General features: G+C 47.2%; 1 protein-coding gene across 4 annotated transcripts in view; it reads right to left on the bottom strand.

Moving 5' to 3' along the window:
- lyst (lysosomal trafficking regulator) overlaps positions 1-22,728 on the bottom strand; it is a 323,436-nt gene that overhangs the window by 92,972 nt on the left and 207,736 nt on the right. For all 4 annotated transcript variants that reach the window (XM_071391269.1, XM_071391271.1, XM_071391270.1 and 1 more), the window contains 10 exons: positions 21,176-21,551; positions 18,287-18,443; positions 17,955-18,128; positions 15,457-15,617; positions 11,340-11,530; positions 9,572-9,817; positions 8,244-8,291; positions 7,041-7,166; positions 2,748-2,897; positions 1,728-1,865 (listed from right to left, as the gene is read on the bottom strand). In XM_071391269.1, coding sequence (XP_071247370.1) covers positions 1,728-1,865; positions 2,748-2,897; positions 7,041-7,166; positions 8,244-8,291; positions 9,572-9,817; positions 11,340-11,530; positions 15,457-15,617; positions 17,955-18,128; positions 18,287-18,443; positions 21,176-21,551 — 1,767 coding nt within the window. The remainder of the gene's footprint in view (positions 1-1,727; positions 1,866-2,747; positions 2,898-7,040; positions 7,167-8,243; positions 8,292-9,571; positions 9,818-11,339; positions 11,531-15,456; positions 15,618-17,954; positions 18,129-18,286; positions 18,444-21,175; positions 21,552-22,728) is intronic.

Raw genomic sequence — 22,728 nt, 5'->3', positions numbered from 1 at the left:
ACTCTCTGATCCAGAGACACTACAGTAGTGAGTCATTTAGCAGACTCTCTGATCCAGAGTCACTACAGTAGTGAGTCATTTAGCAGACTCTCTGATCCAGAGTCACTACAGTAGTGAGTCATTTAGCAGACTCTCTGATCCAGAGCCACTACACTAGAGAGTCATTTAGCAGACTCTCTGATCCAGAGCCACTACAGTAGTGAGTCATTTAGCAGACTCTCTGATCCAGAGCCACTACAGTAGTGAGTCATTTAGCAGACTCTCTGATCCAGAGCCACTACACTAGAGAGTCATTTAGCAGACTCTCTGATCCAGAGCCACTACAGTAGTGAGTCAATACATATGTACTTTTATTGTACTGGTCCCCTGTGGGAATCGAACCCACAACCCTGGCATTGCAAGAGTCATGCTCTACCAACGGAGCCACACAGGACGACTGTCAATGATGGCTCAGATTATAATCTACCAACGGAGCCACACGGGACGACTGCCAATGATGGCTCAGATTATATTCTACCAACGGAGCCACACGGGACGACTGCCAATGATGGCTCAGATTATAATCTACCAACGGAGCCACACGGGACGACTGCCAATGATGGCTCAGACTATAATCTACCAACGGAGCCACACGGGACGACTGTCAATGATGGCTCAGACTATAATCTACCAACGGAGCCACACGGGACGACTGTCAATGATAGCTCAGACTATAATCTACCAACCTAGCCACACGGGACGACTGTCAATGATGGCTCAGATTATAATCTACCAACGGAGCCACACGGGACGACTGTCAATGATAGCTCAGATTATAATCTACCAACGGAGCCACATGGGACGACTGCCAATGATGGCTCAGATTATAATCTACCAACGGAGCCACACGGGATGACTGTCAATGATGGCTCAGACTATAATGTACCAACGGAGCCACACGGGACGACTGTCAATGATGGCTCAGATTATAATCTACCAAAGGAGCCACACGGGACGACTGTCAATGATGGCTCAGATTATAATCTACCAACGGAGCCACACGGGACGACTGTCAATGATGGCTCAGATTATAATCTACCAACGGAGCCACACGGGACGACTGCCAATGATGGCTCAGATTATAATCTACCAACGGAGCCACATGGGACGACTGCCAATGATAGCTCAGACTATAATCTACCAACGGAGCCACATGGGACGACTGCCAATGATGGCTCAGACTATAATCTACCAACGGAGCCACACGGGACGACTGTCAATGATGGCTCAGACTATAATGTACCAACGGAGCCACACGGGACGACTGTCAATGATAGCTCAGACTATAATCTACCAACGGAGCCACACGGGACGACTGTCAATGATAGCTCAGACTATAATCTACCAACGGAGCCACACGGGACGACTGCCAATGATAGCTCAGACTATAATCTACCAACGGAGCCACACGGGACGACTGTCAATGATAGCTCAGACTATAATCTACCAACAGCGCCACACGGGACGACTGTCAATGATGGCTCAGATTATAATCTACCAACGGAGCCACACGGGACGACTGTCAATGATGGCTCAGACTATAATCTACCAACGGAGCCACAGGTTGCTCCCTAGGCAGAGTTTTGAAAGGTCTTGGGACCAAAGCGTTGCTGCAACCTGATTTGTTAGTAAAAAACAAGTGGCTCTCTAAATGCATCTTGTTCATTCAGAACGGATACAGTTCTCACCTGTAGTACTTGACAGGTGAGCAGGAAGTGGTGGACCACCTCGGCTTTGAGAAACTGTCTGATGTTGAACACCTGCTGGGGGTGGTGAACCCTGATGAGGATCTCTAGCGCTGCCAGCAGAGTCTCCCAGACACCACCCTGTTAGAGACACATAACCTATATTAATACACAGCTACTGTAACCCTGACCCTAACCCAACCCTGACCCTGACCCTGACCCTAACCCAACCCTAACCCAACCCTAACCCTGACCCAACCCTGACCCAACCCTAACCCTGACCCAACCCTGACCCTAACCCTGACCCAACCCTAACCCTGACCCAACCCTGACCCTAACCCAACCCTGACCCAGAGTCTCCCAGACACCACCCTGTTAGAGACACATAACCTATATTAATACACAGCTACTGTAACCCTGACCCTAACCCGACCCTGACCCTAACCCTGACCCAACCCTGACCCTGACCCAACCCTAACCCTGACCCAACCCTGACCCTAACCCAACCCTGACCCAGAGTCTCCCAGACACCACCCTGTTAGAGACACATAACCTATATTAATACACAGCTACTGTAACCCTGACCCAACACTAACCCTGACCCTAACCCTGACCCTAACCCAACCCTGACCCTGACCCTAACCCAACCCTGACCCTGACCAAACCCTAACCCAACCCTAACCCAACCCTAACCCTGACCCTAACTCTGACCCAATCCTGACCCAACCCTGACCCAACCCTGACCCAGAGTCTCCCAGACACCACCCTGTTAGAGACACATAACCTATATTAATACACAGCTACTGTAACCCTGACCCTAACCCGACCCTGACCCTAACCCTGACCCTAACCCTGACCCTAACCCTGACCCTGACCCAACCCTGACCCTAACCCAACAGTTTTAACAAAATATAAATAAATTGTGTTTCAAATGGTATTGGTAAATCCTACCTGCAGTATTTCAAAATATCCTGGTATAGAGTAATACTAAATACCTGCCCATGCATCCATCACTGAGTTTACCTGAGCCTTGGCCCAGATCTTCCAGTCCAGCAGAACCTCAGACAGTAGCTTGATGTCCTGGACCACGGCTGTAGACTCTGTGTCCAGGTGGAACTGACCGTCTTCCCCTAGAGTTAGGATAGGACTACTACAGCTCCCATCTAACAAGGTCTATATATAGATATATATAGAGAGAGAGAGAAGAAGAGAAGAGCAAAAAGATAAATACTTGACACATTGGAAATAATTAACAAACAAACTAGAATGCTATTTGTCCCTAAACAGAGAGTACACAGTGGCAGAATACCTGACCCCTGTGACTGAACCAAACTTACGGAAAGCTTTGACTATGTACAGACTCAGTGAGCATAGCCTTGCTATTGAGAAAGGCCGTCGTAGGCAGACCTGGCTCTCAAGAGGAAACAGGCTATGTGCACACTGCCCACAAAATGAGGTGGAAACTGAACTGCACGTCTTAACCTCCTGCCAAATGTATGTCAGCTATATAACCATATTAGAGTAAATCTGAGGAAAACGCTACTGAAGTTCTACCAACACATTGAGTACTCGCGCTGGGAAAACATTGGACCACTGCTACTCAACTCTTCAAAATGCCTACAAGTCCCTCCCCCACACTCCCTTTGGCAAATCAGATCACGACTCCATTTTGCTCCTCCTTTCCTATAGGCAAAAACTCAAACAGGAAGGAAAACTGAAAGCGCGAACCACTGCATTTAACCACGGCAAGGTGACTGGGAATATGGTCGAATACAAACAGTGTAGTTATTCCCTCCGTAAGAAAATCAAACAGGCAAAACGTCAGTACAGAGACAAAGTGGAGTCGCAATTCAACGGCTCAGATACGAGACGTATGTGGCAGGGTCTACAGACAATCACGGACTACAAAGGGAAAACCAGCCACGTCACGAACACTGACTTCTTGCTCCCGGACAAGCTAAACACGCTTTGAGGATAACACGGTGCCAACAACGCGGCCAGCTAACAAGGACTGTGGGCTCTCCTTCTCTGTGACCGACGTGAGTAAGACATTTAAGCGTGTTAACCCTCGCAAGGTTGCTGGCCCAGATGACATCCCTAACCGCGTCCTCAGAGCATGCGCAGACAAGCTGGCTGGAGTGTTTACGGACATATACAATGCTGTTCATTGACTACAGCTCAGCCTTCAACACCATAGTACCCTCCAAGCTCATCATTAAGCTGGAGGCCCTGGGTCTCAACCCCGCCCTGTGCAACTGGGTCCTGGACTTCCTGACGGGTCGCCCCCAGATGGTGAAGGTAGGAAACAACATCTCCACTTCGCTGATCCTCGTGCGTGCTCAGCCCCCTCCTGTACTCCCTGTTCACCCATGACTGCGTGGCCACGCACGCCTCCAACTCAAATCATCAGGAGGTGAGGGCCCTGGGGCCAGGAAAATAACCTCTCCCTCAACAAAGCAAAGGAGATGATCGCAGACTTCAGGAAACAGCAGAGGGAGCAGCCCCCTATCCACATCGAAGGGACCGCAGTGGAGAAGGTGGAAAGCTTCAAGTTCCTCGTCGTATACATCACTGACAAATCTGAAATGGTCCACCCACACAGACAGCGTGGTGAAGAAGGCCACAGCCAGGTCCATTTATAACGTCCACTGCAGTGGCAATACAGCACCAGACCTATTTCTGTTTTCACAACGTCCTACACGCAGAAACAGATGCACGGATGAATACAGACAGTATTGATGTTTTCACCCAGCACAGTTACAGACATACGGATGGACAAAGACACAGGCAGACCGACAGGCAAAACAGACAGACCGGCAGACCGACCGACCGGCAGACCGACCGACCGACCGGCAGACCGACCGACCGACCGAACGGCAGACCGACCGACCGGCAGACCGACCGACCGGCAGACCGACCGACCGGCAGACCGACCGGCAGGCCGACAGGCAGACAGGCAGGCAGACATTGATGTCATTACTCAGATCAGGTAAAAGACAGGAACATCAGTACACTGCCTCTCAGCAGAGAAAACCACTGGATATCACAGTTGCAGTAGTAGCAACTCACTGCACACGTATAGCAGATTACTGAGGCCCAAAGCAGATGAGATGAAACTGATCCATGGGGATTCAGAGCATCAACAGAACCAAGGATGAGATGAAACTGATCCATGGGGATTCAGAGCATCAACAGAACCAAGGACTAGATGAAACTGATCCATGGGGATTCAGAGCATCAACAGAACCAAGGACTAGATGAAACTGATCCATGGGGATTCAGAGCATCAACAGAACCAAGGACTAGATGAAACTGATCCATGGGGATTCAGAGCATCAACAGAACCAAGGATGAGATGAAACTGATCCATGGGGATTCAGAGCATCAACAGAACCAAGGATGAGATGAAACTGATCCATGTGGATTCAGAGCATCAACAGAACCAAGGATGAGATGAAACTGATCCATGGGGATTCAGAACATCAACAGAACCAAGGATGAGATGAAACTGATCCATGGGGATTCAGAGCATCAACAGAACCAAGGACGAGATGAAACTGATCCATGGGGATTCAGAGCATCAACAGAACCAAGGACGAGATGAAACTGATCCATGGGGATTCAGAGCATCAACAGAACCAAGGATGAGATGAAACTGATCCATGGGGATTCAGAGCATCAACAGAACCAAGGACGAGTCGAAACTGATCCATGGGGATTCAGAGCATCAACAGAACCAAGGATGAGATGAAACTGATCCATGGGGATTCAGAGCATCAACAGAACCAAGGATGAGATGAAACTGATCCATGGGGATTCAGAGCATCAACAGAACCAAGGATGAGATGAAACTGATCCATGGGGATTCAGGCATCAACAGAACCAAGGACTAGATGAAACTGATCCATGGGGATTCAGAGCATCAACAGAACCAAGGACGCGATGAGATGAAACTGATCCATGGGGATTCAGAGCATCAAGAGAACCAAGGATGAGATGAAACTGATCCATGGGGATTCAGAGCATCAACAGAACCAAGGACTAGATGAAACTGATCCATGGGGATTCAGAGCATCAACAGAACCAAGGACTAGATGAAACTGATCCATGGGGATTCAGAGCATCAACAGAACCAAGGACTAGATGAAACTGATCCATGGGGATTCAGAGCATCAACAGAACCAAGGACTAGATGAAACTGATCCATGGGGATTCAGAGCATCAACAGAACCAAGGACGAGATGAAACTGATCCATGGGGATTCAGAGCATCAACAGAACCAAGGACGAGATGAAACTGATCCATGGGGATTCAGAGCATCAACAGAACCAAGGACTAGATGAAACTGATGCATGGGGATTCAGAGCATCAACAGAACCAAGGACTAGATGAAACTGATCCATGGGGATTCAGAGCATCAACAGAACCAAGGACTAGATGAAACTGATCCATGGGGATTCAGAGCATCAACAGAACCAAGGAATAGATGAAACTGATCCATGGGGATTCAGAGCATCAACAGAACCAAGGACTAGATGAAACTGATCCATGGGGATTCAGAGCATCAACAGAACCAAGGATGAGATGAAACTGATCCATGGGGATTCAGAGCATCAACAGAACCAAGGACGAGATGAAACTGATCCATGGGGATTCAGAGCATCAACAGAACCAAGGACGAGATGAAACTGATCCATGGGGATTCAGAGCATCAACAGAACCAAGGACTAGATGAAACTGATCCATGGGGATTCAGAGCATCAACAGAACCAAGGACTAGATGAAACTGATCCATGGGGATTCAGAGCATCAACAGAACCAAGGACGAGATGAAACTGATCCATGGGGATTCAGAGCATCAACAGAACCAAGGACTAGATGAAACTGATCCATGGGGATTCAGAGCATCAACAGAACCAAGGATGAGATGAAACTGATCCATGGGGATTCAGAGCATCAACAGAACCAAGGACTAGATGAAACTGATCCATGGGGATTCAGAGCATCAACAGAACCAAGGATGAGATGAAACTGATCCATGGGGATTCAGAGCATCAACAGAACCAAGGACGAGATGAAACTGATCCATGGGGATTCAGAGCATCAACAGAACCAAGGATGAGATGAAACTGATCCATGGGGATTCAGAGCATCAACAGAACCAAGGACGAGATGAAACTGATCCATGGGGATTCAGAGCATCAACAGAACCAAGGACGAGATGAAACTGATCCATGGGGATTCAGAGCATCAACAGGACCAACAACAACAAAAAACAATACAAGGATTCATCGTATGCCTGGTCACATGACTCACCTTGAGAATATGGTATCCCACGATGCACTTGGACTTGATGAGGACTTGGTGTATCATGGAGTAACCGTGGTAACAGTCCATCTCATTGATACGGTGCTGGTTGTACTTGGCCAGAGAGAGTAGCACCTGGACATAGAATTACATATTACAAATCTAGAATGGACATAGAATTACATATTACAACTCTAGAATGGACATAGAATCACATATTACAACTCTAGAATGGACATAGAATCACATATTACAACTCTAGAATGGACATAGAATTACATATTACAACTCTAGAATGGACATAGAATCACATATTACAACTCTAGAATGGACATAGAATTACATATTACAACTCTAGAATGGACATAGAATCACATATTACAACTCTAGAATGGACATAGAATCACATATTACAACTCTAGAATGGACATAGAATCACATATTACAACTCTAGAATGGACATAGAATTACATATTACAACTCTAGAATGGACATAGAATTACATATTACAACTCTAGAATGGACATAGAATTACATATTACAACTCTAGAATGGACATAGAATCACATATTACAAATCTAGAATGGACATAGAATCACATATTACAACTCTAGAATGGACATAGAATCACATATTACAACTCACTGGGGTCCCAGTGACACGCCACGCCACAACTCACTGGGGTCCCAGTGACACGCCACGTTACAACTCACTGGGGTCCCAGTGACACGCCACGTTACAACTCACTGGGGTCCCAGTGGCACGCCACGTTACAACTCACTGGGGTCCCAGTGGCACGCCACGTCACAACTCACTGGGGTCCCAGTAACACGCCAAAACTTATCCACCTTGGTAAAGGAGAACTTTAATTCGAGATCAAATATGGTCGAATATTGTATAAAACAATTAATATGTATTTATATCGGCACAGGTGCTTTGTTAACCTGCTAGCCAGACAGTAATTTAACCCAGTGGTTCTGAAACCTCTCCTCTGGGACCGCCAGTTGTTCCAGGTATGTGATCTATTCCAGAGCCAGCACCTGATTCCACCTGTCTAGTAATCATCAAGCCCCCCACCTGTCTAGTAATCATCAAGCCCTTGACAAGGTGAATCAGGTGAGCTAGTTCAGAGCCGCCACAACAGTGTGAAACGTCTGGAGGTGCCAGAGGAGAAGCCTGAGAACCACTGATTTAATAAGGATAGCTGTGTACCTGGAGGGCTAGGGCCTGGGTCTGCTCACTGTCACTTAGCTCCACCACCTGGAAACACACACACACACACACACACACACACACACACACACACACACACACACACACACACACACACACACACACACACACACACACACACACACACACACACACACACACACACACACACACACACACACACACGAGAGAGAGAGAGAGAGAGGGGAGGGACATGATACAACAGAAAAAGAAAGATTGGCTTAATAAGAACAGTGAGAAGAACACAGTGAGAAGACCACAGTGAGAAGACCACAGTGAGAAGACCACAGTGAGAAGACCACAGTGAGAAGACCACAGTGAGAAGAACACAGTGAGAAGAACACAGTGAGAAGAACACAGTGAGAAGAACACAGTGAGAAGAACACAGTGAGAAGAACACAGTGAGAAGAACACAGTGAGAAGAACACAGTGAGAAGAACACAGTGAGAAGATCACAGTGAATCCAGCCTGTCTTGTGTCATTTCCTTCAAGTAGAAATGACATGACAGTTAGGTTCAAGAAGCTTTCTCACAAAAACACAGAAAAAACCTTTCTAGGCCTTCCACACCAAATGAAACCAGCAGAGAGACTAACATCATCAACAGACCCAAAGAGGAACACGAAGGACCCGGTTCCTCATATCAATAGTATGTAGACTATGTCCTACCCGTGCAAAGAGGAACACGAAGGACCCGGTTCCTCATATCAATAGTATGTAGACTATGTCCTACCCATGCAAAGAGGAACACGAAGGACCCGGTTCCTCATATCAATAGTATGTAGACTATGTCCTACCCGTGCAAAGAGGAACACGGAGGACCCGGTTCCTCATATCAATAGTATGTAGACTATGTCCTACCCGTGCAAAGAGGAACACGAAGGACCCGGTTCCTCCTATCAATAGTATGTAGACTATGTACTACCCGTGCAAAGAGGGACACGAAGGACCCGGTTCCTCATATCAATAGTATGTAGACTATGTCCTACCCGTGCAAAGAGGAACACGAAGGACCCGGTTCCTCATATCAATAGCATGTAGACTATGTCCTACCCGTGCAAAGAGGAACACGAAGGACCCGGTTCCTCATATCAATAGTATGTAGACTATGTCCTACCCGTGCAAAGAGGAACACGAAGGACCCGGTTCCTCATATCAATAGTATGTAGACTATGTCCTACCCGTGCAAAGAGGAACACGAAGGACCCGGTTCCTCATATCAATAGTATGTAGACTATGTCCTACCCGTGCAAAGAGGAACACGAAGGACCCGGTTCCTCATATCAATAGTATGTAGACTATGTCCTACCCGTGCAAAGAGGAACACGAAGGACCCGGTTCCTCCTATCTTGTGTAGGACGTTCTGCAGGCCCTGTGGTTCTGCAGGCAGCATGGTCCTGAGGACGTGTGTCTCCAGCACCGCAGACTGGACCTCTCTAGAGCTGAAGGGTCTCTGAGACACCATGGTCTTAGCCTGACCCTTCAGACGGATCACTGGCTCATAGATGGTATACACCCTGGGGCTGCTGGGGGCGTACACTACTGCCAGACACTCCTGTAGAAACATAGAGATATAGTACCATAGAACAGACACTACTGCCAGACACTTCTGTAGAAACATAGAGATATAGTACCATAGAACAGACACTACTGCCAGACACTCCTGTAGAAACATAGAGATATCGTACCATAGAACAGACACTACTGCCAGACACTCCTGTAGAAACATAGAGATATAGTACCATAGAACAGACACTCCTGTAGAAACATAGAGATATAGTACCATAGAACAGACACTACTGCCAGACACTCCTGTAGAAACATAGAGATATAGTACCATAGAACAGACACTACTGCCAGACACTCCTGTAGAAACATAGAGATATAGTACCATAGAACAGACACTACTGCCAGACACTCCTGTAGAAACATAGAGATATAGTATGAAGGTCAGTCAATCCGGAAAATGTCAAGAACTTTGAAAGTTTCTTCAAGTGCAGTCGGCAAAAACCATCAAGCGCTTTGATGAAACTGGCTCTCATGAGGACTGCCACATGAAAGGAAGACCCAGAGTTACCTCTGCTGCAGAGGATAAGTACAATAGAGTTACCAGCCTCAGATATTGCAGCCCAAATAAATGCTTCAGAGTTCAAGTAACAGACACATCTCAACATCAACTGTTCAGAGGAGACTGCGTGAATCAGGCCTTCATGGTCGAATTGCTGCAAATGAACCACTACTAAAGGACACCAATAAGAAGAGACTTGCTTGGGCCAAGAAACACGAGCAATGGACATTAGACTGGTGGAAATCTGTCCTTTGGTCTAATGAGTCTAAATTTGAGATATTTGGTTCCAACCGCCGTGTCTTTGTGAGATGCGGAGCAGGTGAACGGATGATATCCGCATGTCTGATTCCCACCGTGAAGCATGGAGGAGGAGGTGTCATGGTGTGGGGGTGCTTTGCTGGTGACCCTGTCTGTGATTTATTTAGAATTCAAGGCATACTTAACCAGCATGGTTACTACAGCATTCTTCAGTGATACGCCATCCCATCTGGTTTGAGCTTAGTGGGACAATCTTTCTGTTTTCAACAGGATAATGACCCAACACACCTCCAGGCTGTGTAAGGGCTATTTGACCAAGAAGGAGAGTGATGGAGTGCTGCATCAGATGACCTGGCCTCCACAATCACCCGACCTCAACCCAATTAAGATGGTTTGGGATGAGTTGGACCACAGAGTGAAGGAAAAGCAGCCAACAAGTGATCAGTATATGTGGGAACAACTTCAAGACCGATGGAAAAGCACTCCAGGTGAAGCTGGTTGAGAGAATGCCAAGATTGTGCAAAGCTGTCATCAAGGCAAAGGGTGGCTACTTTGAAGAATCTAAAATATACTTTAAACACTTTTTTGGTTACTACATGATTCCATATGTGTTATTTCATAGTTTTGATGTCTTCACTATTATTCTACAATGTAGAAAATAGTAAAAAATAAAGAAAAACCTTGGAATGAGTAGGAGTGTCCAAACTGTTGACTGGTAGTGTATATTATTAGCAGAAAGAGGGAGACTTACTATGAGAGCTGCTGTGTCCACATCCTTGTTCTTCATCATTAGCTCTCTGACAGTGTCACACTTCAACCCGTCCGTGGTGACGTACTTGGAGAAGGTCCCACTGGGCTTACCGTACTTACAGGGCATGATAGACGTGAGGTCTGGACCAGAGGCATACAGGTAGAATGCCTCCTCTGACCCGATACGGGAGCCTAGTGGGGACAGACAGACAGACAGATTCAGATAAGTCCCTCATTTCATTTCATTTAAGAAATGTTTTGCAACAGAATAGGCAGAATGAATACACCCCTGTTCTCCAGCCCAGAGAACACCTCTGTCCTCCAGAGGGCATGGTCCCAGAGGACAGCCCTGACCTCCAGAAGGCATGGTCCCAGAGAACAGCCCTGACCTCCAGAAGGCATGGTCCCAGAGAACAGCCCTGACCTCCAGAAGGCATGGTCCCAGAGAACAGCCCTGACCTCCAGAAGGCATGGTCCCAGAGAACAGCCCTGACCTCCAGAAGGCATGGTCCCAGAGAACAGCCCTGACCTCCAGAAGGCATGGTCCCAGAGGACACCTCTGTCCTCCAGCCCAGGAAGCTGGTCAACATGCTAGCAACAAGATTACCTTACACAATAAATAATAAATAACAATAAAAACACCCAGGCCATACCACAGAGCTTGAGAAGTTGACAGCAAGTAAGATATGCCTTTTTCAATAAAAAATATTTTATAAGATACACTTAGGTTGGAGTCATTAAAACTCGTTTTTCAACCACTCCACAAATTTCTTGTTAACAAACTATAGTTTTGGCAAGTCGGTTAGGACATCTACTTTGTGCATGACACAAGTAATATCTCCAACAACTGTTTACAGACAGATTATTTCACTGTATCACAATTCCAGTGGGTCAGAAGTTTACATACACTAAATTGACTATGCCTTTAAACAGCTTGGAAAATTCCAGAAAATTATGTCATGGCTTTTGAAGCTTCTGATAATCTAATTGACATAATTTGAGTCAATTGGAGGTGTACCTGTGGATGTATTTCAAGGCCTACCTTCAAACTCAGTGCCTCTTTGCTTGACATCATGGGTAAATCAAAAGAAATCAGCCAAGACCTCAGAAAAACAATTGTAGACCTCCACAAGTCTGGTTCATCCTTGAGAGCAATTTCCAAACGCCTGAAGGTACCACGTTCATCTGTACAAACAATAGTACGCAAGTATAAACACCATGGGACCACGCAGCCGTCATACCGGTCAGGAAGGAGACGCGTTCTGTCTCCTAGAGATGAACGTACTTTGGTGCGAAAAGTGCAAATCAATCCCAGAACAACAGCAACGGACCTTGTGAAGATGCTGGAGGAAACGGGTACAAAAGTATCTATATCCACAGTAAAACGAGTCCTATATCGACATACCCTGAAAGGCCGCTCAGCAAGGAAGAAGCCACGAATCCAAAACCGCCATAAAAAAGACAGACTACGGTTTGCAACTGCACATGGGGACAAAGATCGTACTTTTTGGAGAAATGTCCTCTGGTCTGATGAAACAAAAATAGAACTGTTTGGCCATAATGACCATCGTTATGTTTGGAGGAAAAAGGGGGAGGCTTGCAAGCCGAAGAACATCATCCCAACCGTGAAGCACGGGGGTGGCAGCATCATGTTGTGGGGGTGCTTTGCTACAGGAGGGACTGGTGCACTTCACAAAATAGATGGCTACCATGAGAAAGGAAAATGATGTGGATATATTGAAGCAACATCTCAAGACATCAGTCAGGAAGTTAAAGCTTGGTCGCAAATGGGTCTTCTAAATGGACAATGACCCCAAGCATACTTCCAAAGTTGTGGCAAAATGGCTTAAGGACAACAAAGTCAAGGTTTTGGAGTGGCCATCACAAAGCCCTGACCTCAATCCTATAGAAAATGTGTGGGCAGAACTGAAAAAGCGTGTGCGAGCAAGGAGGCCTACAAACCTGACTCAGTTACACCAGCTCTGTCAGGAGGAATGTGCCAAAATTCACCCAATTTATTGTGGGAAGCTTGTGGAAGGCTACCCAAAACGTTTGACCCAAGTTAAAGGCAATTTCTTCCAAATACTAATTGAGGGTATGTAAACTTCTGATCCACTGGGAATGTGATGAAAGAAATAAAATCTGAAATAAATCATTCCCTCTACTATTATTCTGACATTTCACATTCTTAAAATAAAGTGGTGATCCTAACTGACCTAAAACAGGGAATTTTTACTCGGATTAAATGTCAGGAATTGTGAAAAACTGAGTTTAAATGTATTTGGCTAAGGTGTATGTAAACTTCCGACTTCAACTGTATTTGCGAGAGATGTCAACTCCACGGTAACAGAGTGATGCTGAGACTGTAAAATGGATGCTGAACAAAAACCAATGATTGCCAAGTTAAACAAACCATACAACTCTATGCACAAGTACTACTACCAAAGAGACCCAGCATCAATCTGTTACCGTGGAGTTGGCTATCATCGAAGTGAGAAAGAAGCAGAGTTATGCTCCTAAGGCACTGCATCTAGAGGGGGCACTACAGACCTGGTTCCATTCCAGTCTGTATCACAGCGGTCTAAGGCACTGCATCTAGAGACGGCACTACAGACCTGGTTCCATTCCAGTCTGTATCACAGCGGTCTAAGGCACTGCATCTAGAGGGGCACTACAGACCTGGTTCCATTCCAGTCTGTATCACAGCGGTCTAAGGCACTGCATCTAGAGACGGCACTACAGACCTGGTTCCATTCCAGTCTGTATCACAGCGGTCTAAGGCACTGCATCTAGAGACGGCACTACAGTCCATGGTTCCATTCCAGGCTGTACCACAGCGGTCTAAGGCACTGCATCTAGAGGGGGCACCACAGACCTGGTTCCATTCCAGGCTGTACCACAGCGGTCTAAGGCACTGCATCTAGAGACGGCACTACAGTCCCTTGTTCCATTCCAGGCTGTACCACAGCGGTCTAAGGCACTGCATCTAGAGACGGCACTACAGACCTGGTTCCATTCCAGGCTGTACCACAGCGGTCTAAGGCACTGCATCTAGAGACGGCACTACAGACCTGGTTCCATTCCAGGCTGTACCACAGCGGTCTAAGGCACTGCATCTAGAGGGGGCACCACAGACCTGGTTCCATTCCAGGCTGTACCACGGCGGTCTAAGGCACTGCATCTAGAGGGGGCACTACAGACCTGGTTCCATTCCAGTCTGTATCACAGCGGTTTAAGGCACTGCATCTAGAGGGGGCACTACAGACCTGGTTCCATTCCAGACTGTACCACAGCGGTCTAAGGCACTGCATCTAGAGACGGCACTACAGACCTGGTTCCATTCCAGACTGTACCACAGCGGTCTAAGGCACTGCATCTAGAGGGGGCACTACAGTCCCTGGTTCCAATCAAGGCTGTATCACAACCGGCCATGATTGGGAGTCCCATAGGGTGGCGCACAATTTGCCCAGCGTCGTACCGGTTTGCCCAGCGTCGTACCGGTTTGCCCAGGGTCGTACCGGTTTGCCCAGCGTCGTACCGGTTTGCCCAGGGTAGGCCGTCATTGTAATTAAGAATTTCTTCTTAACTGACTTGCCTAGTTAAATAAAGGTAAAATAAATAATATATGTGCTTTAAATGACCAGCAGAGAGCAATGTTGAGTTATAGCCCCAACAACAACACAGAGAGACAGATGTGTGCAAGTGAGAGAGAAAAGGTACAAAGTGGTTGGCTGGGACAGATTAAAGACAGAGACACAGCCCAGGGCAGGATGCCAGCCAAGGCTAGCTCAGGGCAGGATGCCAGCCAAGGATAGCTCAGCCCAGAGGCAGGATGCCAGCCAAGGCTAGCTCAGGGCAGGATGCCAGCCAAGGCTAGCTCAGCCCAGAGGCAGGATGCCAGCCAAGGCTAGCTCAGGGCAGGATGCCAGCCAAGGCTAGCTCAGCCCAGAGGCAGGATGCCAGCCAAGGCTAGCTCAGGGCAGGGCAGGATATGTGTTTTATTACTGGTTGTTGAATGTGTATGTTTCATTTATTCCTTATGGGTTTTACAGCTCTTTTTTTTTTAAATGGTGAGACCTCAGAGTAGCTCTCTTTCTCTCACACACACAGCTTGGTACCGTTAAAGAGCAGCACAGTGCCCATGTCGTACTGTCCACCCTGTCTGGTCACGTCCTCACTGTGTCCCGTACAGTGTCCCAGCAGACAGAAGGTCTTGTTGCTGTCTGAAGACAGGCTGGACTTCCTGGGTAACGTGTAGTCCAGAGACACCTCACACTTCCTGGATGGGCACCAATCAGAAAACAAGAAAAACACATCATGGTCATGTTCATTAGGTATTAAATTGAAGAAAATGGACGGAAAAAGGGAAGGATTCCCCAATGAAAACAGTCCTGCTTTAGTCAGGGCTATCTTTAGTCAGGGCTATCTTTACTGAAACACACATGTTGTCAAGGCCATCTTTAGTCCGGGCTATCTTTACTGAAACACACATGTTGTCAAGGCCATCTTTAGTCCGGGCTATCTTTACTGAAACAAACATGTTGTCAAGGCCATCTTTAGTCCGGGCTATCTTTACTGAAACACACACGTTGTCAAGGCCATCTTTAGTCCGGGCTATCTTTACTGAAACACACATGTTGTCAAGGCCATCTTTAGTCCGGGCTATCTTTACTGAAACACACACGTTGTCAAGGCCATCTTTAGTCCGGGCTATCTTTACTGAAACAAGCATGTTGTCAAGGCCATCTTTAGTCCGGGCTATCTTTACTGAAACACACACGTTGTCAAGGCCATCTTTAGTCCGGGCTATCTTTACTGAAACACACAAGTTGTCAAGGCCATCTTTAGTCCGGGCTATCTTTACTGAAACACACATGTTGTCAAGGCCATCTTTAGTCCGGGCTATCTTTACTGAAACACGCACGTTGTCAAGGCCATCTTTAGTCCGGGCTATCTTTACTGAAACACGCACGTTGTCAAGGCCATCTTTAGTCTGGGCTATCTTTACTGAAACACACATGTTGTCAAGGCCATCTTTAGTCCAGGCTATCTTTACTGAAACACGCATCTTGTCAAGGCCATCTTTAGCCAGGGCTATCATTACTGAAACACGCACGTTGTCAAGGCCATCTTTAGTCCAGGCTATCTTTACTGAAACACGCATCTTGTCAAGGCCATCTTTAGTCCGGGCTATCTTTACTGAAACACGCACGTTGTCAAGGCCATCTTTAGTCCGGGCTATCTTTACTGAAACACACATGTTGTCAAGGCCATCTTGAGAGGGTCCTCTGACTCTGTTGACCCATAGTGTCAGGGGGAATAAAGGGTCCTACCTCATAGTGTCAGGGGGAATAAAGGGTCCTACCTCATAGTGTCAGGGGGAATAAAGGGTCCTACCTCATAGTGTCAGGGGGAATAAAGGGTCCTACCTCATAGTGTCAGGGGGAATAAAGGGTCCTACCTCATAGTGTCAGGGGGAATAAAGGGTCCTACCTCATAGTGTCAGGGGGAATAAAGGGTCCTACCTCATAGTGTCAGGGGGAATAGAGGGTCCTACCTCATAGTGTCAGGGGAAATAGAGGGTCCTACCTGACTCCGTTGTCCCATAGTGTCAGGGGAAATAGAGGGTCCTACCTGACTCCGTTGACCCATAGTGTCAGGGGGAATAGAGGGTCCTACCTGACTCCGTTGACCCATAGTGTCAGGGGGAATAAAGGGTCCTACCTGACTCCGTTGTCCCATAGTGTCAGGGGGAATAAAGGGTCCTACCTGACTCTGTTGACCCAGTGTCAGGGGGAATAAAGGGTCCTACCTGACTCCGTTGACCCATAGTGTCAGGGGGAATAAAGGGTCCTACCTGACTCCGTTGTCCCATAGTGTCAGGGGAAATAGAGGGTCCTACCTGACTCCGTTGACCCATAGTGTCAGGGGGAATAGAGGGTCCTACCTGACTCCGTTGTCCCATAGTGTCAGGGGAAATAGAGGGTCCTACCTGACTCCGTTGTCCCATAGTGTCAGGGGAAATAGAGGGTCCTACCTGACTCCGTTGACCCATAGTGTCAGGGGGAATAGAGGGTCCTACCTGACTCCGTTGACCCATAGTGTCAGGGGGAATAAAGGGTCCTACCTGACTCCGTTGTCCCATAGTGTCAGGGGGAATAAAGGGTCCTACCTGACTCTGTTGACCCAGTGTCAGGGGGAATAAAGGGTCCTACCTGACTCCGTTGTCCCATAGTGTCAGGGGGAATAAAGGGTCCTACCTGACTCTGTTGACCCAGTGTCAGGGGGAATAAAGGGTCCTACCTGACTCCGTTGTCCCATAGTGTCAGGGGGAATAAAGGGTCCTACCTGACTCTGTTGACCCAGTGTCAGGGGGAATAAAGGGTCCTACCTGACTCTGTTGACCCATAGTGTCAGGGGGAATAAAGGGTCCTACCTGACTCCGTTGACCCATAGTGTCAGGGGGAATAAAGGGTCCTACCTGACTCCGTTGACCCATAGTGTCAGGGGGAATAAAGGGTCCTACCTGACTCTGTTGACCCATAGTGTCAGGGGGAATAAAGGGTCCTACCTGACTCCGTTGACCCATAGTGTCAGGGGGAATAAAGGGTCCTACCTGACTCCGTTGACCCATAGTGCCAGACGTCCATGGATGTTCTTCTTGCCCTCAGGCTGCTGGGTGTAGCTGATACCCAGGTGATGCCAACTGCCAGGTGAGACTAGACCCTCCCCTGACTCTGCCTGGGCCAGTAGCCCCGCCTTCATCTCATCATTAGGGTCAATACACATCCTGAGGAGAGGAGACAGGGCAAATCAGTTAGTCACTCAGTCAGCTAGTCAATCAGCCAGTCAATCAGTCGGCCAATCAGTCAGCCAGCCAGCCAGTCAGCCAGTCAGTCAGCCAGTCAGTCAGCCAGATGTACCACATCGGTCTCCTTTGCTGCCCACCTGAAAGTGAACACTCCAGTGGAGAGGTCAGCCCAGACCTGCAGCATCATAGCTTTGGAGCCCATGGAGAGAATGTGCATCAGGCTCTCCTCCACCACCCTCTGCCCATCCGGGGTGGCCCCCAGGTCGGGCTCCAACGTAGGAGCCTTCCCCTCCTCTGGAGCACAGAGAGAAAAAAAATACAAATCCATCCACATTTCAATAGAAAGATAAGAGAAGCTGTGATTAATTCTGTTAAACTGATCCAACACACAGGGTTCTACATGTTTCTACATGTAGGACGTTACAGTTAGGCTACTAGTTACCTGTCCAAAATTGTAAATCCGTAACGTAGCTAACTTTTGGATTACCCAAACCCAGTAATCTGATTACTTTCCGTTACTTTTAGATTACTCCCAAACTCAGTAATCTGATTACTTTCCATTACTTTTAGATTACTTTCCATTACTTTTAGATTACTCCCAAACTCAGTAATCTGATTACTTTCCATTACTTTTAGATTACTTTCCATTACTTTTAGATTACTTCCAAACCCAGTAATCAGATTACTTTCCATTACTTTTGGATTACCCAAACCCAGTAATCTCGTTACTTTTAGATTACTTCCCCTTCAAGAGGAATTAGAAGGGGCCTCCCGAGTGGCGCAGCGGTCTAAGACACTGCATCAAAAAGGCATTAGAAGAAGACAAAAAATGAATTTTACCAATTGAATGACAACTATTGCAGGAGTTTACATAGATGGCCATAAATGGATGTTGCATTTTACTTGATGGGTTAGGTATGTTTTGAACCCATTCTACTACAATACAGAAAATGCTATATATTTACATAACAAACCAAAGTCTGTCAGGTTTGCATTCATTCTAATTGACCTCTTGATCTTCAAAATTATGACTTGGAAATATTGATTAGAGCGTAACACAAAAACCAAGTGTGGTGGAAATTCACCACCAGGGACACTAGAAGTCAATCTGAAATGAATCCTCCTGTATTATCAGTGTGCTGGAGAGGTTCAAACCAACTCAATGCACCGTAGTACACATCTCAATCAGGAGCTCTAACGGGGCAGTCCAGGCAGTTGTCTTATTATTGGCTATTCATAGTTACATTTGCATGATTTAGCATAATTAATTAATCATTACCGTTTTGTTTCCTTCATGTGACCGACCAATACTGGTTCATAACATGTGACCGACCAATACTGGTTCATAACATGTGACCGACCAATACTGGTTCATAACATGTGACCGACCAATACTGGTTCATAACATGTGACCGACCAATACTGGTTCATAACATGTGACTGATCAATACTGGTTCATAACATGTGACTGATCAATACTGGTTCATAACATGTGACTGATCAATACTGGTTCATAACATGTGACTGATCAATACCTCACAGGGCTTCTTCTCTCTAAGCTGATCACTTGAAACTGAAATATCTTTCGTTCTCAAAACAAAGGTCTGGGCGTACTGCCAAACTGCAGCTACTGATAGTGAGGATTTGTTCAGTCAGTCACTTTATGTTGTCACAGAGGACTGATTTGGACCAATTGCTTCAAAATATTGTTGAAAAATAAATGCTGGTCTCATGGAATTGCATGACTTGAGCACTACCGAAAATGGCTATTACCGTGAGAAAAACGATCCACTGCCTATTGTTCACATTTGTCAAATCAAATGTATTTATAAAGCCCTTCTTACATCAGCTGATATCTCAAAGTGCTGTACAGAAACCCAGCCTAAAACCCCAAACAATTTGTGTGGGTGACACTTTGATATCTGGAGAATATCAGCTGTTTAAGTCTATTAAAAGTGCACAAGTTTGAGCATGTGAACGTTAGGACTATGGGAAAAATATTGAATCAGCCCCAGCAAACATGTCCCCATGTGGGTATTTGGCGAGAAAGTTGGGCTAGCCCACACCAGCCCAAAACACACGGGCTGGCTAGTCCGCACCAGCCCAACACGGGCGGGCTAGTCCGCACCAGCCCAAAACACACGGGCTAGCTAGTCCGCACCAGCCCAAAACACACGGGCTGGCTAGTCCGCACCAGCCCAACACGGGCGGGCTAGTCCGCACCAGCCCAAAACACACGGGCTAGCTAGTCCGCACCAGCCCAAAACACACGGGCTAGCTAGTCCGCACCAGCCCAACACGGGCTAGCTAGCCCGCACCAGCCCAACACGGGCTAGCTAGACCGCACCAGCCCAACACGGGCTAGCTAGACCGCATCAGCCCAACACGGGCTAGCCCACACCAAACCCAGCTAGAGGTGGGGGCTCATAATATTTAGGGGTGTGGTTTACAGTTATTTTGGTGCAAACATTACTGAGTGTGTCGTTCCAGTGCTCTGTTGTGTGATGGTTGTGAACATGATGCCGTTTATCAGACTTCACACAGTTTCCACAGCATCAGGAACACCTTCCTAATGTTGAGTTGTACCCCTTTTTCATGAATAGCATACCACTCAAAAATGCTAACCTCCCCTGTTATTGTAATGGTGAGAGGTTAGCATGTCTTGGGGTTATGATATAAAATGCTAACCTCCCCTGTTATTGTAATGGTGAGAGGTTAGCATGTCTTGGGGTTATGATATAAAATGCTAACCTCCCCTGTTATTGTAATGGTGAGAGGTTAGCATGTCTTGGGGTTATGATATAAAATGCTAACCTCCCCTGTTATTGTAATGGTGAGAGGTTAGCATGTCTTGGGGGTATGATATAAAATGCTAACCTCCCCTGTTATTGTAATGGTGAGAGGTTAGCATGTCTTGGGGGTATGATCTTTGTGCCTCTGTAATCATGTATTTTACCTATAGAGATATAATTCCATGTGGCCTATGATGTGATAAACCTTCATCGTATTTCATTGCGTGCTCTTACCCTTCTCTGCATGTCCCTCTCCCTCTTCATTCTCAGCCACCTTTATCCAGACAGAGGCAGAGAACCCAGAGGCCATGTGTGGCCAGCAGTTCTGTCCCACCAGAGGGAGGTGTAACGGGGCAACGTGCCACGGAGAGGTCCTTAGATGTCCTGGATCCTCTCTTCCATCCCCCTCCCTGCGTCCCGGGGACAGCTTCCCCCCCTTCCACAGCATCCCGACACCCTTCCCCCCCGACCCCCCATTTTGTCGGGAGCCGGGGGAGGTACCGCCAGGGAAGGACGCGCCGCCGAGGATCATAGGATAGGAGAGGAAGTAGAGAGGTTCCATGTCCACGTTGGCCTGGACGATCTGGAGGACGCCTTTCAGTAGGATGTCCTGGGGGAGAGGGGATGTTACAATGGGGTGTGTGAAAACTCTACATTCTACTCCATCACCTAAACCACCTGCTATAACCTACCCACACACCTAAACCACCTGCTATAACCTACCCACACACCTAAACCACCTGCTATAACCTACCCATACACCTAAACCACCTGCTATAACCTACCCACATACCTAAACCACCTGCTATAACCTACCCACATACCTAAACCACCTGCTATAACCTACCCACACACCTAAACCACCTGCTATAACCTACCCACACACCTAAACCACCTGCTATAACCTACCCACACACCTAAACCACCTGCTATAACCTACCCACACACCTAAACCACCTGCTATAACCTACCCACACACCTAAACCACCTGCTATAACCTACCCACACACCTAAACCACCTGCTATAACCTACCCACACACCTAAACCACCTGCTATAACCTACCCACACACCTAAACCACCTGCTATAACCTACCCACACACCTAAACCACCTGCTATAACCTACCCACACACCTAAACCACCTGCTATAACCTACCCACACACCTCAACCACCTGCTATAACCTACCCACACACCTAAACCACCTGCTATAACCTACCCACACACCTAAACCACCTGCTATAACCTACCCACACAGATAAACCACCTGCTATAACCTACCCACACACCTCAACCACCTGCTATAACCTACCCACACACCTCAACCACCTGCTATAACCTACCCACACACCTAAACCACCTGCTATAACCTACCCACACACCTAAACCACCTGCTATAACCTACCCACACACCTAAACCACCTGCTATAACCTACCCACACACCTAAACCACCTGCTATAACCTACCCACACACCTCAACCACCTGCTATAACCTACCCACACACCTAAACCACCTGCTATAACCTACCCACACACCTAAACCACCTGCTATAACCTACCCACACACCTAAACCACCTGCTATAACCTACCCACACACCTCAACCATCTGCTATAACCTACCCACACACCTCAACCACCTGCTATAACCTACCCACACACCTCAACCACCTGCTATAACCTACCCACACACCTAAACCACCTGCTATAACCTACCCACACACCTAAACCACCTGCTATAACCTACCCACACACCTAAACCACCTGCTATAACCTACCCACACACCT

This window comes from Salvelinus alpinus, chromosome 3, assembly GCF_045679555.1.
Source record: "Salvelinus alpinus chromosome 3, SLU_Salpinus.1, whole genome shotgun sequence".
Classification (NCBI taxonomy): domain Eukaryota; kingdom Metazoa; phylum Chordata; class Actinopteri; order Salmoniformes; family Salmonidae; genus Salvelinus; species Salvelinus alpinus.
This window is presented reverse-complemented; position numbering and strand designations above follow the sequence as displayed.